The sequence below is a fragment of the Anas acuta genome, chromosome 8 (genome assembly GCF_963932015.1).
Source record: "Anas acuta chromosome 8, bAnaAcu1.1, whole genome shotgun sequence".
Classification (NCBI taxonomy): domain Eukaryota; kingdom Metazoa; phylum Chordata; class Aves; order Anseriformes; family Anatidae; genus Anas; species Anas acuta.
Window position 1 is genome coordinate 26,550,823 of NC_088986.1, and position 25,202 is coordinate 26,576,024.

The 25,202-nt window shown below is 39.2% G+C and overlaps 2 protein-coding genes across 6 annotated transcripts in view; one reads left to right on the forward strand and one right to left on the reverse strand.

The window, feature by feature from the left end:
• On the forward strand, positions 1-14,390 carry CLCC1 (chloride channel CLIC like 1). 2 transcript variants are annotated; one of them, XM_068690283.1, is made up of 11 exons: positions 5-262; positions 1,900-1,995; positions 2,826-2,933; positions 3,875-4,096; positions 5,192-5,332; positions 5,782-5,875; positions 6,964-7,061; positions 7,141-7,287; positions 7,878-8,168; positions 8,730-8,979; positions 12,049-14,390. In XM_068690283.1, exons 1-10 carry the CDS (start codon positions 110-112, stop codon positions 8,958-8,960), a joined length of 1,581 nt encoding a protein of 526 aa, XP_068546384.1. In that variant the 5' UTR covers positions 5-109; the 3' UTR covers positions 8,961-8,979; positions 12,049-14,390. The 2 variants fall into 2 exon arrangements, with proteins under 2 accessions (XP_068546385.1, XP_068546384.1); XM_068690284.1 differs by lacking the exon at positions 12,049-14,390 and having other exon boundaries at positions 1-262; positions 7,878-8,172; positions 8,733-8,854.
• Positions 10,106-25,202, reverse strand: part of GPSM2 (G protein signaling modulator 2) — a 25,538-nt gene continuing 10,441 nt past the window's right edge. For all 4 annotated transcript variants that reach the window (XM_068690276.1, XM_068690279.1, XM_068690277.1 and 1 more), the window contains 13 exons: positions 20,108-20,329; positions 18,898-19,033; positions 18,328-18,470; positions 17,715-17,838; positions 17,320-17,435; positions 16,521-16,676; positions 15,601-15,709; positions 15,066-15,195; positions 14,368-14,438; positions 12,978-13,154; positions 12,031-12,193; positions 11,694-11,911; positions 10,106-10,726 (listed from right to left, as the gene is read on the reverse strand). In XM_068690276.1, coding sequence (XP_068546377.1) covers positions 10,562-10,726; positions 11,694-11,911; positions 12,031-12,193; positions 12,978-13,154; positions 14,368-14,438; positions 15,066-15,195; positions 15,601-15,709; positions 16,521-16,676; positions 17,320-17,435; positions 17,715-17,838; positions 18,328-18,470; positions 18,898-19,033; positions 20,108-20,329 — 1,930 coding nt within the window. In that variant the 3' untranslated portion in view covers positions 10,106-10,561. The remainder of the gene's footprint in view (positions 10,727-11,693; positions 11,912-12,030; positions 12,194-12,977; positions 13,155-14,367; positions 14,439-15,065; positions 15,196-15,600; positions 15,710-16,520; positions 16,677-17,319; positions 17,436-17,714; positions 17,839-18,327; positions 18,471-18,897; positions 19,034-20,107; positions 20,330-25,202) is intronic.

Below are 25,202 nucleotides of genomic sequence, written 5' to 3' on the forward strand. Positions count from 1 at the left end.
CTGAGGCGGAGCGGGGCGGGCCGGGGGCCGGGGGCGCTGCCGGGAGCCGGGCGAGGAGCGCGGCCTGCGGCGGGGGCCGGGGCCGGGGCTGGGGCGCGGTGCGGGCGCCATGAGGCGCGGCGGGCCCGCGCTGCTGCCGGCCCTGCTGCTGTGCGCCGCGCTGCTGCCCCGAGCCGCCGCGGCGCCCGACGAGGAGTGGATCGACCCCACCGACATGCTCAACTACGACGCGGCCGCCGGGGCCATGAGGAGGCCCTACAAGGTGCGGGGAGCGCCCGGAGGGAGGGGTGAGCTGGGGGCTGCGGCAGCCGCGGAGAGATAGCCCCGGGGCTGTGGAGTTTGGCAGGGTTGTGTGACAGAACAGTAGACGCTATTTATAGTAAGAAATAAGGCCTATAGCAATATATCATTATTTATAATAGAATGATGCTTGTATCACCTTGTAAAGTTATATCCTCCATGGCGGGCGGCGGCTCTGCAGCCGCTGCGCTGAGTCCGGGGCGCAGCAGCTGCTGGTGGTCTCTGAGGTAAGTGCTGAGGATCTCCAAGGGTTCAGTCGGTAGAAGTTGGAAGATCCGCAGTCAGTGGTCACGTTTGGCTTGGATTACCTGGTTCCCCAGTAATGCAGGAGTAAAGCCCTCCAACGCCTCCTGAGTTGTGGAAGTTTTGTAGCGCTGGGCACTGGGATCTGTGGAAGGGGATCAGAGGGGCTGGTACCGCACTGCCCTGAGTCTGGAGACGGTGAGCCGTGAACAGGTAACTGTGAGGCAGGGAACTGCACTCAGCTGTCCTGCGTCGGGGGCTGTGTGTGTGTATCGTGAAATGAATATTATTTGTCTGTGGTACATGTGCACACAAGGCGCTGTAAGCCATCAGGTGGTTGTACAGGCACCCCTGATCTCGTCATTCTTCAGTTTTAAAGTTTGGCTTTGCAGTCTTGAGTGATATTATTTTAATGGCTCAGAAGTTAGTTTTATGGAGCTTAAAAAATACAGGCTACGTTATTCATCTCCACAGAGTCACCCCTCAGCCTGCACCGACCTCAGGTGCAGCTGGTAGTTGTCAGCAGTTGTGAAGTTCAGCAGCAAGCTTTGGAGTCTTTAACCGCGCTGCCCGACTGCTTCTACTTTTATCAAATATTCAGAGTTCTCCTATTGTCTCCCATGAAAAAAGGGAGAAATATGACTGCTTTGGAATAATCGTTCAAGAATTTACTTTCTGCTCTACAGGGAGATTTTAGTTTTCTGCTGTACAGTGAGAGGTTTTAGGCAGGCTCTGCAGCCGAAACAAAACTTGCTATCGGGTGATGTGTTCTCGTGAGGTCACTTAATTCTGTGACATTGTGCTTCCTTTTGGAGACTTTCTGCAAGGTGCATACCAAGTTGTGTAGAAGAAGCACTGCTAAGACTGCAGCTGGGCAATAGCCAGAGAACATGGGATGTTGTTTCAGAGCGAAGGGGAACAGGAAGGTTAGAGCACGCAACAAGGAACGTGCTCAGTGTTTGCTTCCAGTCGGGCTGTGTGGCCAGCCAGGCTGGGAATTTCATCTGGCTGAAAATGGTGTGTGCTTGCTGAGTCAGTTTTTAGCCAGTTGGATATCTAATCTGGTGCTCTGTGGGCTCATGTGGTCACCAACACTCAGAGGAGGGGAAAGGGCAGGTGGGGGAGGAAAGGGCACGACCTCTCCTTTTGATGGCAGCCTGCATTTAGATAAGCATAAAGCAATTGTCACTCCGGATGGAGCCTAAAACAACAGCAGAGAGGCAGCAGAATATAGCTGAGGGAGTACATGCAGAAAAGGCCAACGCTGTTTTTAGCCCCTTTGCTTTTTTTAAAGTGAGCTGACCATAAGAGTGTAACGTGGCATATTGACAAATTGTTCTTCTTTTGTAATTTTAGGTAAACTATTATGACTCTGAGGATAAGACAGTGGATACAGTCAACACTGAAAAGTTACCAAGTTGCTTCAGGGAAGTGGATTCCTTGCAACAGAAGGTTTGTGGTGGAGCTTCAGAATGTTTTCTGGTCTTTTCTAGTTTGTGCTTTCTGACAGTGCAGAGGCAGTGGATAGCATAGAGCAGGTGAATTGCTGCACGGTTTGAGAGAGATCATGGATTGTATAGGATTGTACTTCTTCATGTAACTTTAGAGGAAAAACTAAAAGTGATTTGACCTTAATTCCAAATTGCTGCTCAGCCTACCAAGGCCTGTTCCCTAAAACATTCTGAGCTGTAACAGAAGTCAGGAGGAGTTGTGTGCTGTTCGGTGCTGACAGTTTAACCATGGTGGTGGCGGTGTTACTCCGTGCTGCCAATAGCCAGGGTACCTGACCTGTTTGAGCTGCTCAGTTCTGTAAGATTTTAAGGGGTGGGCTGTGGGTGTAAGGAGTGCACTTCCCCTGAGCTCAGAAGGATGCAGTCATGCTGTGTAGCTACCAAGACCCGCTTCCCTCATCCGTTTGGAGACCCAGTGTGAAATGTAATTTTAATACTGCTTGACTTAGTATGTTTGGATAGGAACTTAAAAATTAAGGAGATCCAGATCTTAAGTTTTTCTCGTCTTACTGAGGTTGGTATTCAAACCATGCTGTCACCAGAGCTGAAACCCCTCCTATTTGGCCAAAGCCATGGAAAGCAGCAGCAGAATGGAAACTTACACTATAGCAACTACGTATGATTTTTAATTTGGGATTCAATCATGGGATTATTGCGAAACTAATGCTCTTCCATTAATTGTGGGTGTAATGTGTTTTTGTGGTGGTTTTTTATCTCTTACAAATGAGCTGGTTTGAGCAACAAACGAGTGAAAGCATCTTTCCATTGTAGATCGCAGAATGCGAGAAGAGGAATGCCAAATCCCGGGAAAGCCGGAGCTTTTATATTTTTAAGCGATACTTGAATAAGATTCTAAATGAGGCTGGAAAACTTGGCCTTGTAAGTATTTGAATATTGCTTTAAAATGAATTTGAATTCATATTACCACTTCCTTTGTTTTTCACAGTTAATAAGTATTGATTAATTATTCTCTCATACTTTACAATTCAGTTCCTTTCATTTTGATTTAAAGAAAAAGATGATACAAGAATGTGCAACCAGTATTGCTGTTAGAGTAACCGCTGTTTGTTCAGTTGCCACTTTATCTGTAAAGCATCTGAGGGAAGATTGTGAAATCAGAATGTGTATCCAAGTATCGGTTGCTGGGGTGCAGCTACAGTAATACCTCCTCCAGTTCATGTCAATGGCGGTTAAACTGAAGAGAGCCTGATCTCGTTTGTTCATTGTTTTTATGCCTTTGTTTTAGACTTACCACGCTACCCATCTAGGAGTAGTAGCTTCTGGAGTCTGCGTATAAGAATCACCTCGTTACTTTATTGTCTTTGGAAATACTTTCTTTTCTGTTCAGAGGTAGAAGGATAAATTTTTAGCAATTAGCAAAAGTAATATTTTTAAAAAGAACATTATACTTAGCAACGTAAAATTTCTTATTTCCATGCTTAATAGCTTCTATCTGTATTACCTAGGCAAGATTGAGTTCAGTGTCACACACAATGCATTAGTCATTAATAGCTATTAATGAGAAGCAATTATAAAATTTTAATAACACTTCATTGGTTTTAGTTTTTTGCAGTAGAATTGAAAGAGAACAAAACAGTTGAGCTCATGATTTATAGGGGTGAGGTGAATGAACAGAAGGATCGTAGAGCTATAGTGGGCTCCCTACCCCATGTCTTCATCCTGCAGACTACCACAAAAAGGGGCTGGCATAGGATGAGGGTCTTTAGTCAGGATTTGGCACAGCGATACAGTTTTTCATATATCCTTGTATTTCCCAATAGACAACTTCTGACCATTGTTTTGCTTTGCTTTTAACTCAGCCTGAGGAAGACACGGACCGTGTGCATTACGATGCTGAGATCATCCTAACAAAACAGACGCATTTGGAAATCCTCAAGTTTCTCAACGAGGAAACGTGGCAGTCAGGGGCTGTGGATGATGCCCTTAGCGATATTCTGATCAATTTTAAGCACCATGATAGTGAAGCTTGGCATTGGAACTTTGAAGACACTTTTGGAATTGATTTATATAATATGTTTGTGGTAAGAGAAGAAGGAAGGTGATATTTATTTATTTATTTATTTTTTAATTACTGTTTTCTCCAGTTTCTTTGTGCAAGTCTAGCCAATGATAATACAGTCTTAAATCCACATGAAAATCAGCTCCTTCCATTGTATGTACAGTGAGTCACTCTTGCTTCTTGGCTGCTGAAGGTAGAGGTGATATAGTCAGTTAAACTAAGAACTAACTTTTTTTTTTTTCTTCATGGTCTGCTTTTCTTTTCGTAGAATTGCAATTTTTTATTATTTTTTTTTGTGGTATGCATTTTTTTCTTGCTTTTATATCTGCGTTGTGTGATTCCTTAGACTAGTTTCTCATCACTTACATTTATAATGCACAAGTTGCTCATTTTACAGATTTGCCTCTTGTTCAGGCTCCTGCAGGAGCTGGAATACTTTTCTATGGAAACAAGTATATATTTGATGTCTTAGATTTTATAGGTTAGAGTTATGAATTGAGTAGAAAAAAAAGTGTCTAGTGTTGGAGAGGAGATTGTGACTGTGTGAAAACGTCATATTCTCTAAATGGAATTAGAAAATGTTGAACTGAGAATAAGCTTGTCTAGTTTTCAGGTAGTTCATAGAAGACAAATAAAAAAGCAAGTGGTCCACATCGTAACTTTGTTCTCAGGAGTCCTCAGATGGAAAAAGGCTGCAGAGTGCTTCCCCGAAGTCCTGCTGCTGGTACTTAAACCGTAACTTGGCCTCTTAACTGCGGCAGTTGGCTGCAGTGGTTCTGTGGTTCATAGCATGCACTTCAACACTCGTGTTGGATTGTATCCATTTTGTAGTTTTAACTTATGATAGGTAATGTGATACATGTCATAAGGAAGAAATAACAAAATATAAGGAAAAAAAGAGCAATGGAAACATAAGGCTGTGATAGGAATGACTGCTAGTAATACCATGATGCTTTTCTGCTTTGTGCTGCAACAGATGTGCTATGAAAACAAGAAGTTTCCTAACTGCTTCTGTGTAAGTGATGCTGGTAAAAATGAAAGCTGACAGTTTTTTCAGATGTCCTGATTGTAAGCTTGGAAAATCCGGATCACAATTCTTTCCTATCTTCTCTTTCAGATGCTCTTGTGCTTAGTGTGCATTGTGATTTTAATAGCTACAGAGCTGTGGACACGTATTCATTTGTTTGTTCAGCTGAAACGTATTGTATTAATAAGTTTTCTCATCAGTTTTGGATGGAACTGGTTTTACTTATATAAAGTAAGTTGTTTTGAAACCTAAATGGCTTTTAGGCTTAAAACCTGACAGTTGTGAGGGAGTTCAGGTTATTTAGTTGACTGCAAAATAAAGAAGGGATGAAAGGCTGTGTTTTGTTCTGCGCAGGTGGCTCTGTGCTGCCCGCTGCCAAGCGGGGTTTGGGGTCTGGGTGCCCTGCACCCGACCTGTGCACGCTGCGGGGATGGGTCTCGGCCCCCGGGGGCTGCAAAGCTCTTGTGGACTGTCCCAAGGGTTGTGCTGCTGGCGGCAGGAAGATCTGTGGTGGGAGCAGTCAGTGCTTTTCAAACTAGTTTTGTCCCTGCAAAGAAACTTCAAACAGGGTTTGGCTCGTGGAATGTTGCTTTTTCAGATGCGCAATGAATCTTAAAAGTTTTTACAGATGCTGGCATCTCTCTCTTTATTTTTTACAAATATTTCTGATTCTCCTGCAGCTGGCCTTCGCGCAGCACCAAGCAGAAATTGCCAAAATGGAGCAGTTTGATAACGTCTGTGCTGAGAAATTGAACTGGAAGGACAGCCTTTTTGGTAAATATTTGTGTAATTGTTTTGTGATAGTTTTTAAGATCACAAAATACTCAGTAATTGTGCCCCAAATACTCTAATTTCTTCATAAATTGTAAGTACACTGAATGTTCTTGAGCAATAAATGATTATGTGGTTTTACCATTTTTCCATTTCACAAGACTTTCCTTGCTAGGCCTTTGAAGGAGAGACGATGGCAAAAATGTTCTTAGGTCCTGTCCTGGGGTTAGTTCTTTTCCTTTAAAACTTGGCCCATGAGTGTTTCACCAGCTCCCCCACCCCCTGTGCCGTTCGGTGCAGGTCATCAAAGATAGAATGGCAGAATCAAAGATTTTTTTCCATCTTTCAGGCATGTGAATACAACAGAGTTTGGAAATTCAATCTTGCAACTCTACTTTCATTATTATACAGAGATGTCTAAATTTTTTGATAGCCATTCTTTGTTATCCAGTGGTATCGCAGGTAGATTAAGTATAGCAACTCTTAATGAGTGTCTGTTGTGGTCTTTTCTTGGAACGTAGTGGCTGTGATTGCTTTATGTCAAACTTCGATGGTTTTTGGTATGACTACACTGAATTCAAACTACAGGAACAAACACTGGTGTCATAAATTACTTGAAGTTGTCTGAAGGAGTGAGACTTTCAGGTTAGATCTAAGATGCTCTCTTGAAATGTACCAGGTGCACAAACATTCTTCTGCATACTTGCAGCCTGGCAGGTAAGTGGAAACACGCAACGTTACTTCTGTTTCAGTGCCTATGGACAAAATGTGCCAGATTATAAGTGTTTCCAGAGGCCGTGCTGCTGCTTCTTCTGTGACTTCTAGACTCTAAATTCTTCCAATAGAGAGAACTTTCTTGACTAAACATGGGAAAAACTTATTTTCTTCTCTTTCCTTCCTTCTCTGCATCCCTGTGACTGAATAAGCTACATTGCCAAGCTAATCTCAGATTGTTAAAAAATAAAACTGGGCTTTGAACCATATCTAGAAGATTTCCATTAGAAGTTGAAATGCTACTTTCTGTATTATAACAATGTCATAAAATGCGTTTTTTAAAAAGTAGTAAAAATGTGTCTCTGCTTTGACTACAGAATGGCTCAGAAGTAAGTGGACACTTCAGGATGATCCCTGCCAGAAGTACTATGAAACACTACTAGTGAATCCTGTTCTGCTGGTTCCACCAACAAAGGTACATGCCAGACCCAGACAGACTGCGTATATTTGTTTGTCAGCAGCGACAACATCATTTTGGGGTTGTGTTTCTCTAGGCATTGGCTATTACTTTCACCAACTTCGTAACTGAGCCTTTGAAGCACGTGGGACAAGGCATTGGAGAATTCATCAAGGCGCTTATGAAGGAGATACCACTGATCCTGCAGATCCCAGTGCTAATTATAATGGCTCTGGGTGTCCTGGTTTGTATGCCTTTCTTATATTTCAAAGCTCACATTTATTTTTATATACTAAACTTATTTATACTTAAGTATCATTATGTTATTAATTATTGCTTATTTGTACTGATAAACAGATTTCCTAGCACAGATGAAATTATTTCTACAAGGGATTTTTTTCTAGATGGTACTCTTTATAAGTACAGCTGGTTTAGCTATTAAAATAACTTCAGTTTGTATTGAAATTGCATCACTTTCACATTACACAAGTAGGATAAAATAGCATGAAACTGCTTACAATCCTAGACTCTGACAGTTTAGTTGAAATTATGTTCCCTTTTCTTAAGTATCATTACACAGTGATGCATCTAATTGGCATTTTGTACATAACACATTGAGGTAGAGCCTTCAGCACCTTCCTTCTAGCACTAAGGACGGGCTACAACCTGGCAGCTGCTGCAGCATGGTCAGACTGCGGAGAGCTTGAATTTTATCACAGCTATTCTGGTCATCCATGCTTTTCTTTGTGCTTTTCAGGTTTGTGACTATGAATTCTGTGTGAAACCTGTAGGTTGCAAATGTTTGCACTTCTGTTTCTGTTTTCCCACCCCCAGGCTTTCTGCTATGGTGCAGGATCATCCGTGCCTATGATAAGATACTTCACATCTTCTCAGAGGAAGACACTTCCTCCACCTGACAGTCAACAGGAGAAAATAGACTTTGGGCGATATGACAGGAGTGCATCGGATGGCTGCTATTCACAGATTGCTTACATTTATAGAGGACCTTATGACAGAGGAGATGCTCAGCTGAGACCTGGAAATGGCAGCAGAAGCCCTGACATGTTGCATGCGAGCAGTGAGCCAGACACACAAGTAGAAGAGTCTCAAAAAACAGACCCTGGTGTATGTTAGTCTCTGAGCTGGGATTCAGTTTGCTAGATTTCTGTGCCATGTGCTAGAACGTGGTTAAACAACAGGCTTACCCAAGCCTTGTGAGGAGAGGTACCTGTGCTCCGCTATAGAACCATGTGGTACAGGTTGTTTTGGGCATATTTTGCTCTGGAAAAATACTGTGTGATGGTTAACTCTGTCAGGAACACAGTGAACGAAAATATTTGGTAGTAGAGACTTCCTTTGTTTTGAGAGATCTTACGTACTTGTAACTGTATGACAGTATTTATGTCAGCCTCAGGAATATAGATTACTCGTGTAAGAGGAAAAAAGCCCAATGGACTTTCCTTTGAATTACAGGAAATTTTACACAGATTTGTACTCTAGATTGTGCTTATTTCCATGTGCTGTTTCCCTAAGGGGAAAAAAAAAAGAGATACCAAGACACCAGTCAATTGTACTTAAAAGTTAGGAGATCTGGGGGAATTCTGCCCTTGAGCTAAGAGGCACTTGAAGGAATGGCCACCATCAGTTTGGGTTGGTTGATTAATAGCTTATTATTAATTTTTACAGAAGAGATTGCACACTGAGTCTGAAGTCTGTAGAGTAGAAACTGCCCCAGCTACAACTGTTACTGAAGAACATGCACGGGAACAGCAGAAACAGCAGACAGGCAAAGCAGAGCAAGAGACTGGAGAAAAATGCGATCCTAATAAAAACCTAGAAGGAACAAGTTCTACAGGGGGGCCACTTGAAGAGAAGAAAAAGAGCAGCACGTGCGACTCACAGGAAGGAGGAGAGTGAGGAACCCGCAACCTTTGCTGTAAGTTCTGTCTAATCTTTAATTGTCCCATACTTAAGTAGCTCTGCTCTAGTTCTGAAATGTTTCAGTTCTAAATGAGGGCTCAGTAAGCTGATGAGAACTCACTGTTGGTCAAAGCAGTGGTCAGCATAGCTGTGAGGCAGGGGTGAAAAGTGGTGATGGTATACGTACTACTGGAACTGGAAATCAATCTGCTTTTAAGAAGGATAATACAACGTTAAGTAGCCAAGAGAACAGCTCTGTGCAGGTGGCTGGCATTGTTTGAAATCAAGTTTGTGGCACAAGTTTCAAGTAAAAGTAGATAATCTGTGGTAGGAAATCACCGATACTCTGTGATTAGCAAACATAACCCTAATCAGATAACTGGAAAACAGCCTGAAGAAAGTTGCTGATAGTCACATAATTGATGTAAGACTAATTGCAGCTGAAATAGAAGTCTCAGGAAAGCCTACCCTTGTTTTTATTCTTTAAAACCAGTTTTCAGTAGATAGAATTGCTATTCATCAGCTCAGTTCTGGGGCATCTTGAAATCAAGGGCAGAAATGTGAGAAACTGATGTTGTATCAGTTTGTTTTAGGGATGTTCAAAGCTGAACAAGGAATAAGAAGCACTAAAGCACATGTACCAAAGATGAGCTCACTAAAATGATGGTACACCTGATTGTGGAGCAATGTTCTGGCATTTCTCCTTAGAAGAAAAAAAAAATGTTTCAGTAGAGGTCGATTTTTCAGGGCTTAAAAAACTACGAGAGCGGGTCTGTAAAACTTTAGTGTAGAACACCAGTGGTGGTGGAAATGTACCACAATCTATAGAACAGCATTGATAGCTGGTAAATAAATGTACTATTATAATTATACGCTAAATAATATATAAATATACTTAGATACAAGTATATGTTTAAAATAGTCTTCTGTTTCCTACATTGCAGTAGTGCAGTACAGTGTAGTAGTACACATTGTACAGTGCAGTTTTATATTTAAGTTAACTAAATACTGCCCAAATAAACCCAGCATATTTTTAAAATAATGTTTTTGTTTCAAAGAGGAGTAAAACTAGGTTTTGAAATATTTTTTTTAAATAATCATGACTGCAGAAAGTTTGGAAGAAGAAAAGACAGACTAAGTACTCAAGCTATTTCGCAATTACTTTTATTTTTTAAAAAAATTATAAAAGAAAATGGGACAGTTTTCCAGGGAGGTACAAATCAGAAAAAAAAAATCAAGTTTTCTTTAAAAAGAACATATACACTTAGGTCTTAACACTAGATGTGGGAGAGTCCACACATCAGCACTGAGAATACCTTGATGACAGCAAAAAAATGATGTTAATGTTCATCAACTAGAGCAGTTAAGAGGGAGATACAGTAATCAGTATCTCAGACACTGCTAAAAGTAGCTGCCAATATAAGGAACAGTGGCAACTCCAACTACTGATCACAAGCATGATGCTGCTATTATACAAAAATGATTAGAAAGGAGACAAAACTACTAATTAAAGTCTTTTGTAAAAAGGCATTTATGTTTTCCAACAAATATAATTGATTCCTAAGATGCTAGTGTACAGTACGAGCCTGTTAATTTCCTCAGCTAGAACTTGGTCCTTTTATAGCAGAGGGTAAGTGGACTCTTTGCTCATCCATTCTCTTAGCTTGTGATCGCAAAATCAGGCTGAAAAAGTCCTCGTCTGGTACAGTTGGTCCTTTTGCAGATGATGGAGGAGCACATCTTTGATCATCCAGTCTGGAGCCCTGCAGACAGACCAGGCAATAAAGCTGCATATTTACAGGAATATATATATACATATACACAGTCTGTCTCTCTTCCTCCTCTCCCTCCCCCCCCCATGTATATATCGATAAGTGAACAATATGAGTGAAAAATCATTAAAAGTAAGTTTCTGTTTTCCCAGAGTTAAAGCTATTCATGGATTTAACAGTTAGTTAAGCTTTGGTGCAAGTAGCTAACTAGGCCTTAACCATTCTCAAATGAAGTTACTAATGTAAAATTACAAGTGTAGAAAAATGGTGCCTCCAACTGTATCAGAAAATAAAACCCCCAATTTAGTTCTTGTTCCTATTGCAGAACATGGTTCAACTGTCTTTTGCTGGAAGAATTTCAGTGTTAATTCTATTAGTTCTAGTCTCATGACCAAAAACATGGTTGTCTTCTGACATACCAGCATTGTTCTTTAGGCTAGGGTTGCTACCCTTAGCGCTTCTATTACAAAAATAAGGATTTTACAACTGACTTCCTTCCTTCCACTATACAGGGAATAAAAATAGCTACACTGTAGTAAGGTTTGGATAAGCAATATTAGAGAGAGTTTTCTTCAGACTCATCAGACTGCCATTTAAATGTACTGATGTTACAGAGCAGTTTGCATGAAATGCCTGAGCTTGTTTCTGTGTTCATTTCACACAGCTGCCAGCTCCTGGTCAGATTTTACAAGCTCTGGCTGTGGACTGCAACCATGTCCTTGAATAGAGTTGACTTTGAGATAAAAGTCTCAAAATAAGCAACTCTTTTGTGCATAAAGCAGTAACATTAGAAAATACATATGTGTGTGTGTATATTTATGTACCTATGTGTATGTATTTACCTTCTTACCCACCAAATCAATTTGTATCTTAAAACACATGAGAAGCACAGAGACTTAGTTGAAGACACTAAATATTTAGGATGCACAATCAAACCCCGAAAGACTCAGACTCTTACCTGGCATTTTATCAATATATCAAAGAAGTCATCGTCTAGCTCTCTGTTGTTACTTGCCATCAAGTGCCCCAGGACTGACTGGCTGTTGTGCTGGTTAAGACGAAGGCCCGGCAGGTTACTGAAGCTAGCACGCTGGTCGTCTAGGCGGCGGCTCTGGGAGCTGGCAAGTAAGTCCAGAAATTCATCCGTGTGGGGTGAGACTACAGAAGTAGAAAAGGCTGGGGGAGGAAGAACAAAAACAAATGAGCCCAGAAGCAAGCACCCTTCCATTCAAATACAGTTTTAGGATGTCATTCGACAGGAACTGAAAGCTACAGGTTTTGTTTTTAAAACTTACATTTTCTCATTGTTTTAGGTGGAGTAGAGGATGTTGCTACTGAAGCAGCTGAGAATCTGTTCTTCTCCTGGAAGTAGCATCTCTGATCATCCATCCTGTTACTCTGGAATCGACTCAGCAGATCAAAGAACCCTTCATCTGCCATCGTCTCTCGACTGTTTCTCTGGAGAGGAGAGAAAAAATAAAGGTACTTTGAACTCAGAAGTACCTAAACCCAGGACAGCTGCGTGGCAGTTTCATTCCAGTTATGTGTTTGATAACTGAAATCCAGTAAGCTAATTTTTTTTTAGTCGTCCATTTCTATAGACAGAGATTTAGCCTAATAAGAAATGTTAATAATATGGCAAACACTTCTGGAAGGTAAATCTATTAGAAACATTTTGTTCTCCAAAACATTACAAAATAGTGCTATTATCAGTACAAATGGAATTATTCCTCCTCAGCCATTAATCAACCAACAACCCAAACAAATTCCCATGAAAGAGAAGACAAAAAAACAGCAATGAGCAATATCCATTTGCTCCTCAGGTCTGTGGTCAAAACCTCTCTCCTCTTACCAAGACCAAATGACTTTTTTTTTTTCTTAAACTGATTTTTGTGAAGAGTGCAATAACCTAGAAAATACACCAAATATCTTCCTCTATTTGAATCAGAAAAGCTACTTTTTTTTGTAAGTTAGGAAAAGCAGGGTTTGGGAGAAATTCTAGACATAAAATGTATGTGCAAGCTGACCTGTAACTTGAGAAAATCCCCCAGGAAAAAAACTTCCAACAGTAGAAAAAGCTTAAAGCTGTCACCACCCAGGAGACAAACGAAGAGTGCCAGATTCACCCATCAGTGTTTAAACATGTAAAAGTGAAATGGACATCTGCAGGAATGTGTTTTTCATAATTTTGGACAAACTGAGATAAGTAAAGGCTGTCATCTCCACAGCTCTCTGAACCTACCCTCTGAGAGTTGGGAAGACGATGATCAATAGAATTACTGGCATCCTGCAAAACTTTGGAGGCGGTGCTGGTTTTGTACTTTTTGCCTTTTAGGCGATTTACAAAATGCAGTTTTGCTGAAGGTTTGGCAACGAGTGGTTTCTGTTTAGCAAGAATCTCACTGTTCCAGTTCTGAACCTAAAAAAAAGGAAGACTCATGAAACTAAGCCACCTAATTTTGATCACGTACGGTTACCTCTTACTCAGGTCTTCTTTTCCTCCCCAAAATAAAACGTTTTACAATATTTATTTTATCCAACCACTAGGAAGTAAAAAGTTAGTTTTTAGTTCTATTTACTTGACGTGCAATTATTGATATCTCATTACCTGAGGCAGGTTAGTACTGTCACTGACCGAAATATGGTCAAGTGGTGCCTCTAATCAAACTCCCTGAAATTTTCCTTGCTGACTGCAGTGCAGGAGCTGTAGTTCATGTCAACTCAAAACATGGCATTCTTATCATAATAACTTTTACAAAGCATGAGTGCAAAACAAACCTAGATATTTAATCAGCTTTCTGTATAGTCCTTCATATGCACGGAATTCCCACTGAAGATTGGAGAGGAAGAGAGAGAAAAATGCGAGCACAAGAGTAAACAGGAATAGCTGTCCATCTAATTTCAGTGAGTAACAGAATGGATAGCTTTATCAACCTGAAAGTGTTTTCATAAAAGAGAATTCCCCTAAATTCTCTTAAAATAAATATTTTATCTATAAAATGATAATTTCATCCAGAACTAACAAACTTCTGTAATATCTACACAAAAAAAAAGAAAACCTTTAATCTTGATCCTAGATCAGAAAGTGTGAACACAATCACAAATCTTTCAGCAATACTGCCTACCCCGATGAAACGACTTCTGAAGCTTATTAAAGACCAACACACATTCCACCTCCAAGCAGATGGTATCCCTGTGCAGCCAAACCATAGCGCTAGTGCCATACGTTCTCTATATCAAAGACATTTATGGAAAGAGTTTTTGGAACCTACCACATGAGGATCTTGAGGAAAAAAAAAACTTTATAAGAAATAAGCTGCAATACTGTGTTACTAGTTGCTAATAATACTCCACATTAAGCATTTTAGTGTATTTATTAGTGAAACACACTATGCATATGTTAAGTAAATTGATTGTAGCCAAAGGAAAACTGGTCAGAGCAGCTGAGCTAAAACTTTGGCGTTTTACACTGAGTCACTTTCTGCACCAACCTCAAAACACTTTTTAAAAGGAGATGAAAGGAATTCCTTTGATGCGCACTACATTGATAATTTTGAATATTAAAACTTTACAGAAGCCTTTAGATTTTGTTGCTGTCTCACCAGCAGAACAAAAAGAATAAAATTGCCAACCTTTTCTGGTGTTAATTTCATAAGTTCCATGTTCTCCATGCTGTGACGGCGTCCTACTCTGGGTCTGGTACCTTCAAGAAAGAAAAAAGAAGTTTATCTTGTTATCATTACAACTTATTGTGTCACCTTCAAAGCTGTGGCAGTTTTCATCAAATATCCAAGATAAAGCAATTCTGAGTTCCAGAACTCAGCACAGAATAAATAATCACTAGTAAAGGCAGCCTTTAAAACCACACCAATCTCAGGTATGTAAGCTGCTTTCATGGGACACAGAGAAGAGCCAAGGACCTTAGATTCAATCATGAACATCAAATGAACCAGCTTTAACTCTAACCCCGTGTTCCAAAAAGAAGAAATTAAAGAATTAGAAGAAAAAAAGAAAGACATAATTTTGCAGGTATTAGACAAATCTCCCACATTAAAAAAAAGGGAAAAAAAATCCAAACACAAAACCCAGGAACAATTAGAAACTGAAGATGAGGGATCATATGAAGGAACGAGGCATTAAGCTGTGATTCACAACATAAACCCATCAAAAAAGCAGGAGGTGAGGAGGTCCCATACTGCAAAAAACAACTAGTTTGTTTTTTTTTTGCTGGTGGGGAAAAAATATAAAGCACCTATAGTCAGAAAACAGTGCAAATAACAGATGCATTTTGAAGTTTACTGTTAGAAAGCATTCGGAAAAAAGCACATACCATGCAAATTGTTATCTACCACGTGGCTTTCTGACATCATGGAGTTGTTTGTGCTGTAGCTTAATCCAAGAACCATTTGAAGATCTGAGAGATTAAGTCTAGCAGTGAGTTCTCCACTTTTATCTCCCACCTGCAAACCAAATAAAATAAGCAGTTGTAAAGAAATATATACATATGTAAATACAAACACTGTCCTTCCAGACTTCTGAGAGAAAAAGGTTTTCCTCGCTGAAAACTGAGACCACCTTTTTCATGAAGTACACAAAAACTAAAAGGTTCAAACCAAAGCCTAAACTAGCCTCTGCTAGGCTAATAACTTGGATCCCATGCTGATGTTACTGGAGGTGACACTAGAACCAAGGATGCAACTGCAGTGACGTATGGCTGACATAACTTTGAATAAACTAGCTCAGAAATTATCCAATATCCTTTCCATTACTCACAATCACATGTACTGACACAACCTCTGTACCATCACTGCGTTACGTGAGAGCAAAAACCATGCAACCAGTGTATGTAAGCGTGAGCATCATACCTCTCGTGAAATCTCCAGGTGCCTCTCAGCAAAATGCATAGCCTGGTCATGATTTCCCAGCGCCGTGTACGCGTTCCCTAAACTCCAGCACGCTCTTCCTTCACCGATTCTGCAGAAGAGAAACATGCTCAAGGCTGTCTCCTAATACTCGCTGAACGCTAGGGGTCGGGTGTGCGTGATATTACCAGATTACTGTGCCAGGAATAATTAAGACTATCTTCAGAAACCATTCCACCACCACCAACACGCTAAGTATTGTAATTAAAGGACTATGATCTGGCATAAGCATAAATACAAACAAATCTTATCAAAACTTGAATTTTTAAATTTACAGCAAACATTTAAGTCACTATTTTCAGTTTTAGAGGCATGGAACATTTTATAACCTCCTTACTTTGCCTCAGATTGCATACTTCATTGTTTTTCACAAATTTTGCTTCCTGAATTAGAAAAAGTGCATTTATGAGTTGTAAAAAAAAAAAAAAAAAAAAGAAAAAAGGTAAGTGTACCAAATATTACAAAAAAACTATTATAGTTATTATTTTAAAATAAGCATTATTTACTACTGGATTATTCTCCCTTCCCCACCCCTTACTATTTTCTTCATTTGTGGAAAATTAGAAGATGTATTCTTATGAAGGTATGCAAAATTATTGTAAGCAAATCATGGGAAAAAATGCTAATATTACAAAGATGATACCAACATAAGAAGATTCAGAGACATCCATTCATCAATCCCCCTTTCATCTCAGATTCATTAGCCACAATCCTTTCACGAGCAGTTTTTCTCTCCATTTGAAAACTAGTTGTAGGGAATTCACGTTAATTCAGATGTCATTTATAGAACAACAACAGTGGAGTTAGAGGTAACAGGATTCAGTTTAAGTGTCATATACATAAAACAATCTCTTAGGACTTACTTATCATTTAATTCCTGAGCAATCACAAGGTGTTTCAAGTGATAATCAATTGCTTTTTCATAGTCCTGAAGCAAAGTGTATGTGTTTCCAAGGCTGTAGCAGGCCTGTGCTTCCACAGCTCTATCTTTAAGCTGTCGAGCCAGCTGTAATGTCCTCCTGAAAAAAAAAAAAAACAAAAGTCAGTTACCTCAAAAAAAATCACTAAAGTTTTGAAAAGCGTATTTGCACAACTAAAAATCAGTTGCACAAGTTAAACAAATTACGACAACTTCTAAATTAGCTGCTAAGAAACTACCATCTTGCAAAATCTTAAGAGAAGAAGAAGAATCCATCTTGATTACAACCATGGACTAAATGTGTAAAACCATGTTGATACGCACCACCAACCCCAGCTAATGAGCGTACCTAGGCCAGGTACCCATCTCCAGTGTACTACACTTACTCAGATCATTCCAGAACTTGCTAAGACAGGAATGCTTGTTTCTAGAATAAAGCTGAATAAATGTGTCTCAACAAAAAGATGTCTACAGTGCTGAGAAGAATATATTTAAAGTAACAAAACATTGAAAGATTAGCTCACCTAAAAGAACCTGAATTATTAAGTAAGTAGGGAAAAATGCTGGGTGGTTGGTTAGTGGGGTTTTGTTGCTTTTTTTTTTTTTTTTTTTAAACAAATGCAGCTCTTTCCTAAGTATATTTTGAAGAGATGGCTGTTCTACAGTGAGCTATAGTACTAGGCACAACAGAAATTAACTAGACAAGAAGAGGTATAAACTATATTTATAAACAGTCAACTAACTTGTAGTATTCAGAAGCAGTTTCAAATTCTCCCAGGAATATGTGGGCATTTCCAAGATTGCTGTATGCTCTTCTTTCCGCTGATCTATCACCAAATTCTTTTGCAATTAGGAGACGCTTAAAAATGGGAAAGAATTGCATTAATTACTCCATTTTGTACTTCATAGTGTACATTTGCATACAAAAACACATGTTCATTGATTTCCCACCCTATCTGTTCTTTAGACCAACAATGCTTGAAAAGAACAGCCTGGACTTGAGGCTGTGCCCTTAAGATCTAAAGCTTGCATTAAAAAGCTTGTGACAATATCCAAAAACCTACATGTATATAAAATCTGTAGCAACCGGTGATATTTCACAGAACAAACAAAATTGTTTACTAGCACATTGCAGTACCTGTTCATGAGCTAAAACTGCACTCCTGAAGTTGCCCAGAAGGTAGTGTGTGTTTCCCAGATTTCCAAAGGCACGTCCTTGTGCTGCTCTATCACCCAGCTCTGTTACTATCGTCAGGTTCTCTCTGTTTTGGGGGAAGGGAGGACAAGAGCAAGACTCATGACTTTTAAGTTACGTTCTTCTCATAATCACTTAATTAAAAATCTTTTTCCCGTTTAAATAAAAGTAGATTATTCTACCTTGTCCTATTTTAATAGCCCTTATGCAACACAAGTTTTCCACTGAGTAGGAAACATTTGCTGTGAGATATCCAACTTAACTGCGTTCTTACGCTGGCACGCTCATTTCTAGTGAAGCAGCTATGTTAGATGCAGAATACGTCTCAGCCTGGTTCTAAGAGTTTTGCTGAATTCTAACATACAGAAAGAACGTGCCAGCTAGTAAGAGGTGTGCTGAAAATGGCAGCTTGACAAAAAATAACATACTCTCCTGTTTAAAGGGGGGGAAAAAATCACAGGTGCATTAGTTCATGATACCACAAACCTCAATATTTTAACAAGCCAGATGACCAATCATATCCTCTCAATCACTAACATTTAAAACTGCTACTTACTCATAATAATCTGCAGCTTTTTGTAAAGCATTTTTCACATCATCTGGAAGTTCCCCTGGATCGTAAGTCCCAGCACAAGCTACATTTTTCCCTTTAGAGTGATAAACATTCCCCAGATTATACAGTGCTCTAGCTTCTCCGACCTAAAACAAAAACAAGGTATTAAAAGGACGCCTCAAAGACTTGTATCACAACAGCAATTAGAACAAGCCACAGAAGGGAGAAGAGGTTTGGTAGCTACTTGTCAACACATGCTCTCATTGCCCAAATTATTCCCACCCGGTCACATTCCTCAATCAAAGTGTTTTGCGCATTATTCCCTTCTGATGTGTAAGATACATAATAACTGTTGAGGCCAATTATCATTAAAAACTAAACTTAAAAAATATTTGGGAATATGGATACTGTAGACTTCTAGGTGCAAACAGCCATCTGACATTCTTATAGTCAGGAAGGAATATTTGAATATGCAATATTTAATTCCCCCTGAAAGGTGGCACACTCATTACCAATACAAGGTTCACCATTATTTGTTCGGAGTTCATTTCCAGATTCCTAAGCAATTCTTACCTTATCATTAAGTTCTCTGGAAATATCCAGATGTCTTTGACAACAAACAATAGCTTCTTCAAAGTTCCCAAGTACCTTTAAGGTATTGCCCAGATTCCCACTAGCTTTAGCTTCTCCCAGTAGATCTCCAATTGTCCTAAAATTGCAGCAGAAAAGCACCCAGTAAACAGTGTGCAATTTGAAACCAAGGAGATGATCAATGTATGACAGACAATTCAAAGAATTTACTGAAAGAAATTAAAATTGTGTGTGTATTCAGTTCATTTTATATCTAAAATGCATTCGCATAAATACAGCTCACTCTGTGGTTACAGAAACATTTGGTTTTGTTGGTGCTGTTTGTGCAGTGTTGATCTACCTACTGTAAATCAAAAAAGAAAAAAGACATCACTTCTCCTAGGAAGAGAACATGGATTATGCAGAAAGACTGTCCCAGGATTACAAATAGTTTTATAAAAATACAAATATAAATTTATACAAATAGTTTTAACTGTTTCTGCATTTGACTTGACTATCATTCTTACATGATGTATCAGACCTGCCAGTCTCCCAGAAAGCTCAGAGGAAACATTATATTTCTAGCTTCTAAATAAGCCTAAGGCAGAAGAAGGGCACTTGAGCCACTCAGTGTCGAATATTTGGGGAGAAACGCAACAAAAAAAAAAAGTTTCCCACAAGAACACTTAGTGAATTTAGGTACCTCTCTGCTTACGGTATTTGAACAGATAAAGGGGGTGGGGAGAACAGATTTTTGCCTAAACTGTGGTTAAATTCTACATTAGGTACTTGTGTCTTTTATTGGATCCATACTAATTAAAAGTCAGATGCATAAATAGTGTATGAAATGCACAGTAGTTTTAGACCTCACAGGATTATACTGTGAGTTTTACATAGAGAACCATGAATGTGCTCTGTCTATTAAACAAGACGGCCAGAAAGACTGAATTTTAGAAACAGGAAAGGGCGGATTTAAAGAAGCTACTTAATTACCCACAACCCAGTGAGGCCTCAGTTAGTACCAGGATTATTACGGTGCTCCCAGGTTAAAGGGCAATCGAGTTACCTCCCTGACTCCCCAGCCCTCTGCCCTCACCTCCTTCGCTCATTATCTACTGTTAATAGCAGGCTTTGGTAGGCAAAGAAACAGCCAACTGCTCATCTCTGCAAGAACGGTATCAAACAGAGAACATGGTTAAAGACAGAAGATTACCTTGCAAGAGTTAAATCATGGTGATGGTATTCCAAGGCCTTCGCATATTCATGCAAGTAGAAATAGGCATTGCCCAGCTGGCTGTAAATAGCACTGAGTGTTTTTAAATCTTCAGTTCCCACTTGAACAGCTGCTTCAAAGAAAGACACACCAGCTCGGCAGTCTCCTGCTTTACACAGCCGCTCACCTTCCAAAGCCAGCTCTAGGCAAGAAGCCTCCATCCTGCACAATTTAAGTAAAAGGGGAAAACTGTTATTCTGCATGCAGTACTCCGTCCAATAATGTTCTGAAGAGATGTATTTTACTCCAAGGCTCTCTATTTGTTCAGGACAGGAAGTCAGCACCACAGTACAAGCAATAAGCTTGACACTCCAACATCAATGGTGCTATGAAGCGAAGGCTGCAATCTAACTTGGCACTTCAGTAGTGATAAGCAAATATTTGTTCTACATAACAGTAGAACAAATGGCTTCAACTATATATTTATATTTAATTTTTTATGTCTTGGGGAGAAAATCCAAAGTCTGCCTCATCCATACATAGCAGCACCTGTAGGTTCTAAAATGCAGAGTATTTTCCGCCCAGGCGATGTCAGAACAATGACCTCAGACTGCTGTGACTACTGGCAAATACTGATTTTGACAAATGTTGTGTACTATTAGCTTTTTATCAGTAGGCTTATGGATGCAGAACAAACAACAAAATAAGCGTTGTAACAGCAAAACATAGGTGCAAATGGATGTGGCAGTTATTTGCAGCAAAAGGCAATTGCTTGCTGCTTTCCACCTCTTCCTTCCCAAAAAAAGTGGAATTGATTTTTAGAAAGATCAGTTACACAGTTACATGCAAAATGTCTTAAAAACAAACAACAAAAATCTTCCAAGTTCAATATTCCTGTGTATCAAAAATCATGACTACTTTTCCTCAAGCTGTTTCCTACGTAGCTAAGCGCTACTTGGCACTTCATTTCCTACTGTCACTGTTAGAAAAATTCTCACAGTGTGAAGAAAAAAGTAGACTTAATTAACAAAATGCACATCAATTCCAGTTAAGTAACTGAGCAGCAATAATTTCAGAAGCCATTGGAATAGTTTTGATTATTATCAGCAAATAACTGTGTGATCATACAGGTATAAAATGCTGCAAGAAGCAGGTACTAGTTAATTTGCAAATTACATGTTGAACAATGAATAAAGAAGCTCTTATAGAAAACAGTGGCTACCAAAACACATTCGTATACATTTATGCTATTGTGAATTTTGGTGTACAAAAGGCAAAAAGGCAAAATTTTATTAAGTGTTAATGAATATACATGAACACTTCCTACTTCCCAGTTGTAAGATGTGAGGGAGGTAGGGAGGAGGAAGATGAAGATGACAGCCTTAGGGTCTTAGTCTTGAAGCAATATGGTTCTCTAGCTTTTTCAGGCTGTATGCACTTGAAAAAGCTCACAAAAGTGCCTCCGTTCTACTTTCTAGAAGATTTTTTTTGAAAAGAAAATCAGTAAGAGACATCCTCTAAGTGTTATACAAGCGTGCACTTATATTTCCAGAAAATGTTGGACATCAGCCTTGCAAATTTGTATCTTGTTTTGCATTTTTCTTCAAGATGGACTGTTTTGTTTTTTTTGGCTTGCAGTCCAGAACAGAACATTTTGCATGATTTAATATATCTTTGTTATATCATTATTTGATATTTACCTAGTTTTAAGAATAGATCTTCTGTAATTCTAGCCCTAAAACAGTTTTCCTTCATATGCAAGATCAGTAATAGCAGCAATCACAAACGCTCAGTACTCCAACAGCTATTTTAACAGCAACACCAGAAGACAGCTGTTTTGTCAAGATACAGAAATGCAGTATGTGACAGACCCGCAATGTTTGCATTTCTTTGTTTGTCTAAATCAGAAAAAAAAACAATCTACACAACATTCTACTGAAATCTGAGTAAGGAGGAAGTATTTTTGAAAAATCCCAAGTTTCCAAGAGAAATTGAAGAATTTGGATCGAAAGCAGAACAAGCTACTAGCACAAAAGAGTACCGTACCTGCTGGTCTTCGACATTCCACAACTCAAGCACAGTGAGATGACAGACATATTTAACTTTTGCAATTAAAAATATTGTATGCGTGGCACCTGGTAAAGATGCAGACAGCAAACAAGAACTCAAGCATGAAGTTCTTCCCAGGTCCAGCTTCTCAGGTTGGATATCCATACCACATGCAGTATTTCTAGGTTTGGAAACTTCTCAGAGCAGTTAAAGCATTGCTAGGTTGCTAGAACAAACAACCTGGTTTTCACTACATTGTGCATTTGTTGAATGTGAGACAGAAAAAGGCAGAAATGATTAAGTACAGCATGTTACACCATCAGCAACTCAAGGTTTAAGATTTAAAACACTTCATTGGGTAATCTTAATCCTATCCAAAGAGGTTCTCTCCGGGCACCTCATGTTAACTGACACGTCCAATTAAAGTGATGGCTAGGAAATATGGCGCTCCTTAGTGCAAAGATTTAGAGCATTATACAATCACATTCATTTCCTGCGATTTTTAGCTTGAAGGGATTACATTAGAGCTTCCAGGAAAATGTGCATATGGCGTCATAGTCACAACGCTGTACCAGGCTCCAGTTCCATAAGGGAATTGTTACGATTTCCAATTTGTGATGCAACAGTCATCAAATCAATTAAGGCATAGACTAAAACGGTACAAAGACAATATCAGAGAAGGCTATGAAGCAGGAATTTTCAGGTACCTCTCCACTCAGGTAATTTCACATTATTCGAAAGAGAGCCAAACGCCAAGGCAGCATTAGGCAGCATTACCATTTTGGCACGGAACTTGAAACAATCTTCTGACTCTGCAGCCCAGACTTAATATAACTTCGAGAAAGGAAAGATGTGGTTGGTTGTGGTTTCATACAGAACCTAAATAGCTACAAAGCCAAGTCTTATACCCAGGCTGATGAGTATCAGCTGTTCTTACAGGGCGTCAACTCAACCAGAATTACAGGAAGTAAATGAGAATAAGAATTAGCAATTGCTTGGCTATAAAAGAACTCCAAATGTAATATTACCATTGAGAACAGCTCTGGAAAGGCTGCATTAGCAGGTAGCTAGAACCTGTACAACAAACTAAAGCTACACAGCCATCTGGATCTGTGCTTACTGACCTTCTACAGTTTCAAAGTCTAAGTAAGCTACTAAAAGGGATGAACAGAGAAAATGAAATATTTATTTTCATCTTATTACAGTGGCCTGCACCCAATATAAATATTTTATTCACACTACATAAAAGCTTTCTTATTACTTATTTTTGTTTGTTTGTTTGTTTGTTTTACCACTGAAGAGCACAAAGGTTTCTTCAAAAAGTACAAAAATGGACTCAGAAAAGGTGGTGTTTGTTTGTTTGTTTCAGTCCTTGAAAGACTGTTAGGAAAATCATGCAACATTTTAAAAAGAGGCACATAATTCTACAGTCAAAACCCTGTCATCTCTTGTTCTCAGAGGCTGCTTTAACCATCACTTCCAATGGCTGAATAGCATGTCAGCAGACTAAACAGAGCCAGGTTATCAATGTTTTAGGAAGTCATTAAATAGTTACAAGGAGAATATAAAATTACTTTCTCTGTTCCCAGAGCTGAATTGAATTACTTATTTATTCAATACCGAACGGCTAAACAAAAGATACATTGAGCCCATAGAGACAAGAGGAGAACAAGACCCATTCATCTGGGTACTTCTAATGAAATTCTGTTCCTGCTAAACAGGATAAGGTTCTTCCAGATATTACTGTGGAAATACTCTTACAGGGCTTCATTTTATTATTCTGCTTATAGTTGCCTCGACCCGTTCTCTGAAAGACTGGCATCTCCTGAATAATTTCTCATCTGTAAAACTACCTCATCCTTATCTCTCCCTCTAAGCTCTTCATCTTGCCTGGCTCCCTTATGCTTTTTTTTTTTTGTGTGTGTGTATGGTTTTATTTTTTGGTCTTGTTTCTCATCTTAGCAAAAAAGAAAGAAAACTGGTAGGAAATAAGACAACAGAAAACAGCAAGAAGATTACACTGATTATTACAGTCTAAACACTACTAACATAGTTTTACCCCATTCAGTCCCAACTAAGAGCATTTCTGAACATTTTTGCTATTGGGGGGAGCTGCCACATGACTATGCTGTGAGACACATGGATACACAAAACACATGGGCACAGAAACAAAAAAAAATCCTCTCTAATTCAGAGGCATAAAACTGCTACTGCCAGTGAATCCTCGCCAAAGATCCCACGCCATTCGCCACTCCTGCCCCTGCTTCTATGCACCGTGCAGAAGCGTATCGCACTGACCGCTCCAACCAACCTGCTGCATGTCCACTGCAGCACTGTGCTTAGTCAAACTCTTCAAAAAGTTTTAAATTTTGGTGGTGTATGGACTCAGCAGGCTAAGACAAATTAGTTCTGCAAATATTTACTCAACAGATCACTTATCAGTCCAATTTATTAACATCAGCATTTTATTTTCAGTCATTAATCTGTGATTGTTATAAACCACATCAGAACAACAAATAGTTTCCTTCCGTCACTTTTATGGCTGCTGAAGTCAGCTCTAAGTTTACGTGGGTCAGATACCTGCAGTGAGGGGAAAGAAACAGCTCGCCCAGAAAGATACTGACCCAGAGCAAACCCTTCCCTTAGGAGTGGGCCACCAGTTTCTTTTAAAGTCAGTTCCACTACAAGACCAGTAGGAAAGAAAAAGCAGTGTGAGAATCCAATGAACCTGAGATTAAAAAAAAAATAAAACACCCCCTGATAAACATTCGCCCAGTAATCCGTTTTTTCCTGGATTAAATTTTAAACTACAAACAAATCAAATCTTTTGAAATTATAGGTATTAAAGCATCATAAAAGTCTTATTTCTGTACTGAATTAATTTGCAGTTTCTTCTTAGGGAAGTTTAATATTTGAAAAAATTTAAAAGGATTACTCCTCAGTGACTTTTAGATGTTCATCAGATTACAGTTCTTACAGAACAGTTTAATAAGGCCACGGATATTTTTGTTGTTAATCAGCACCATTCAAGCCTGGACTGAAATAC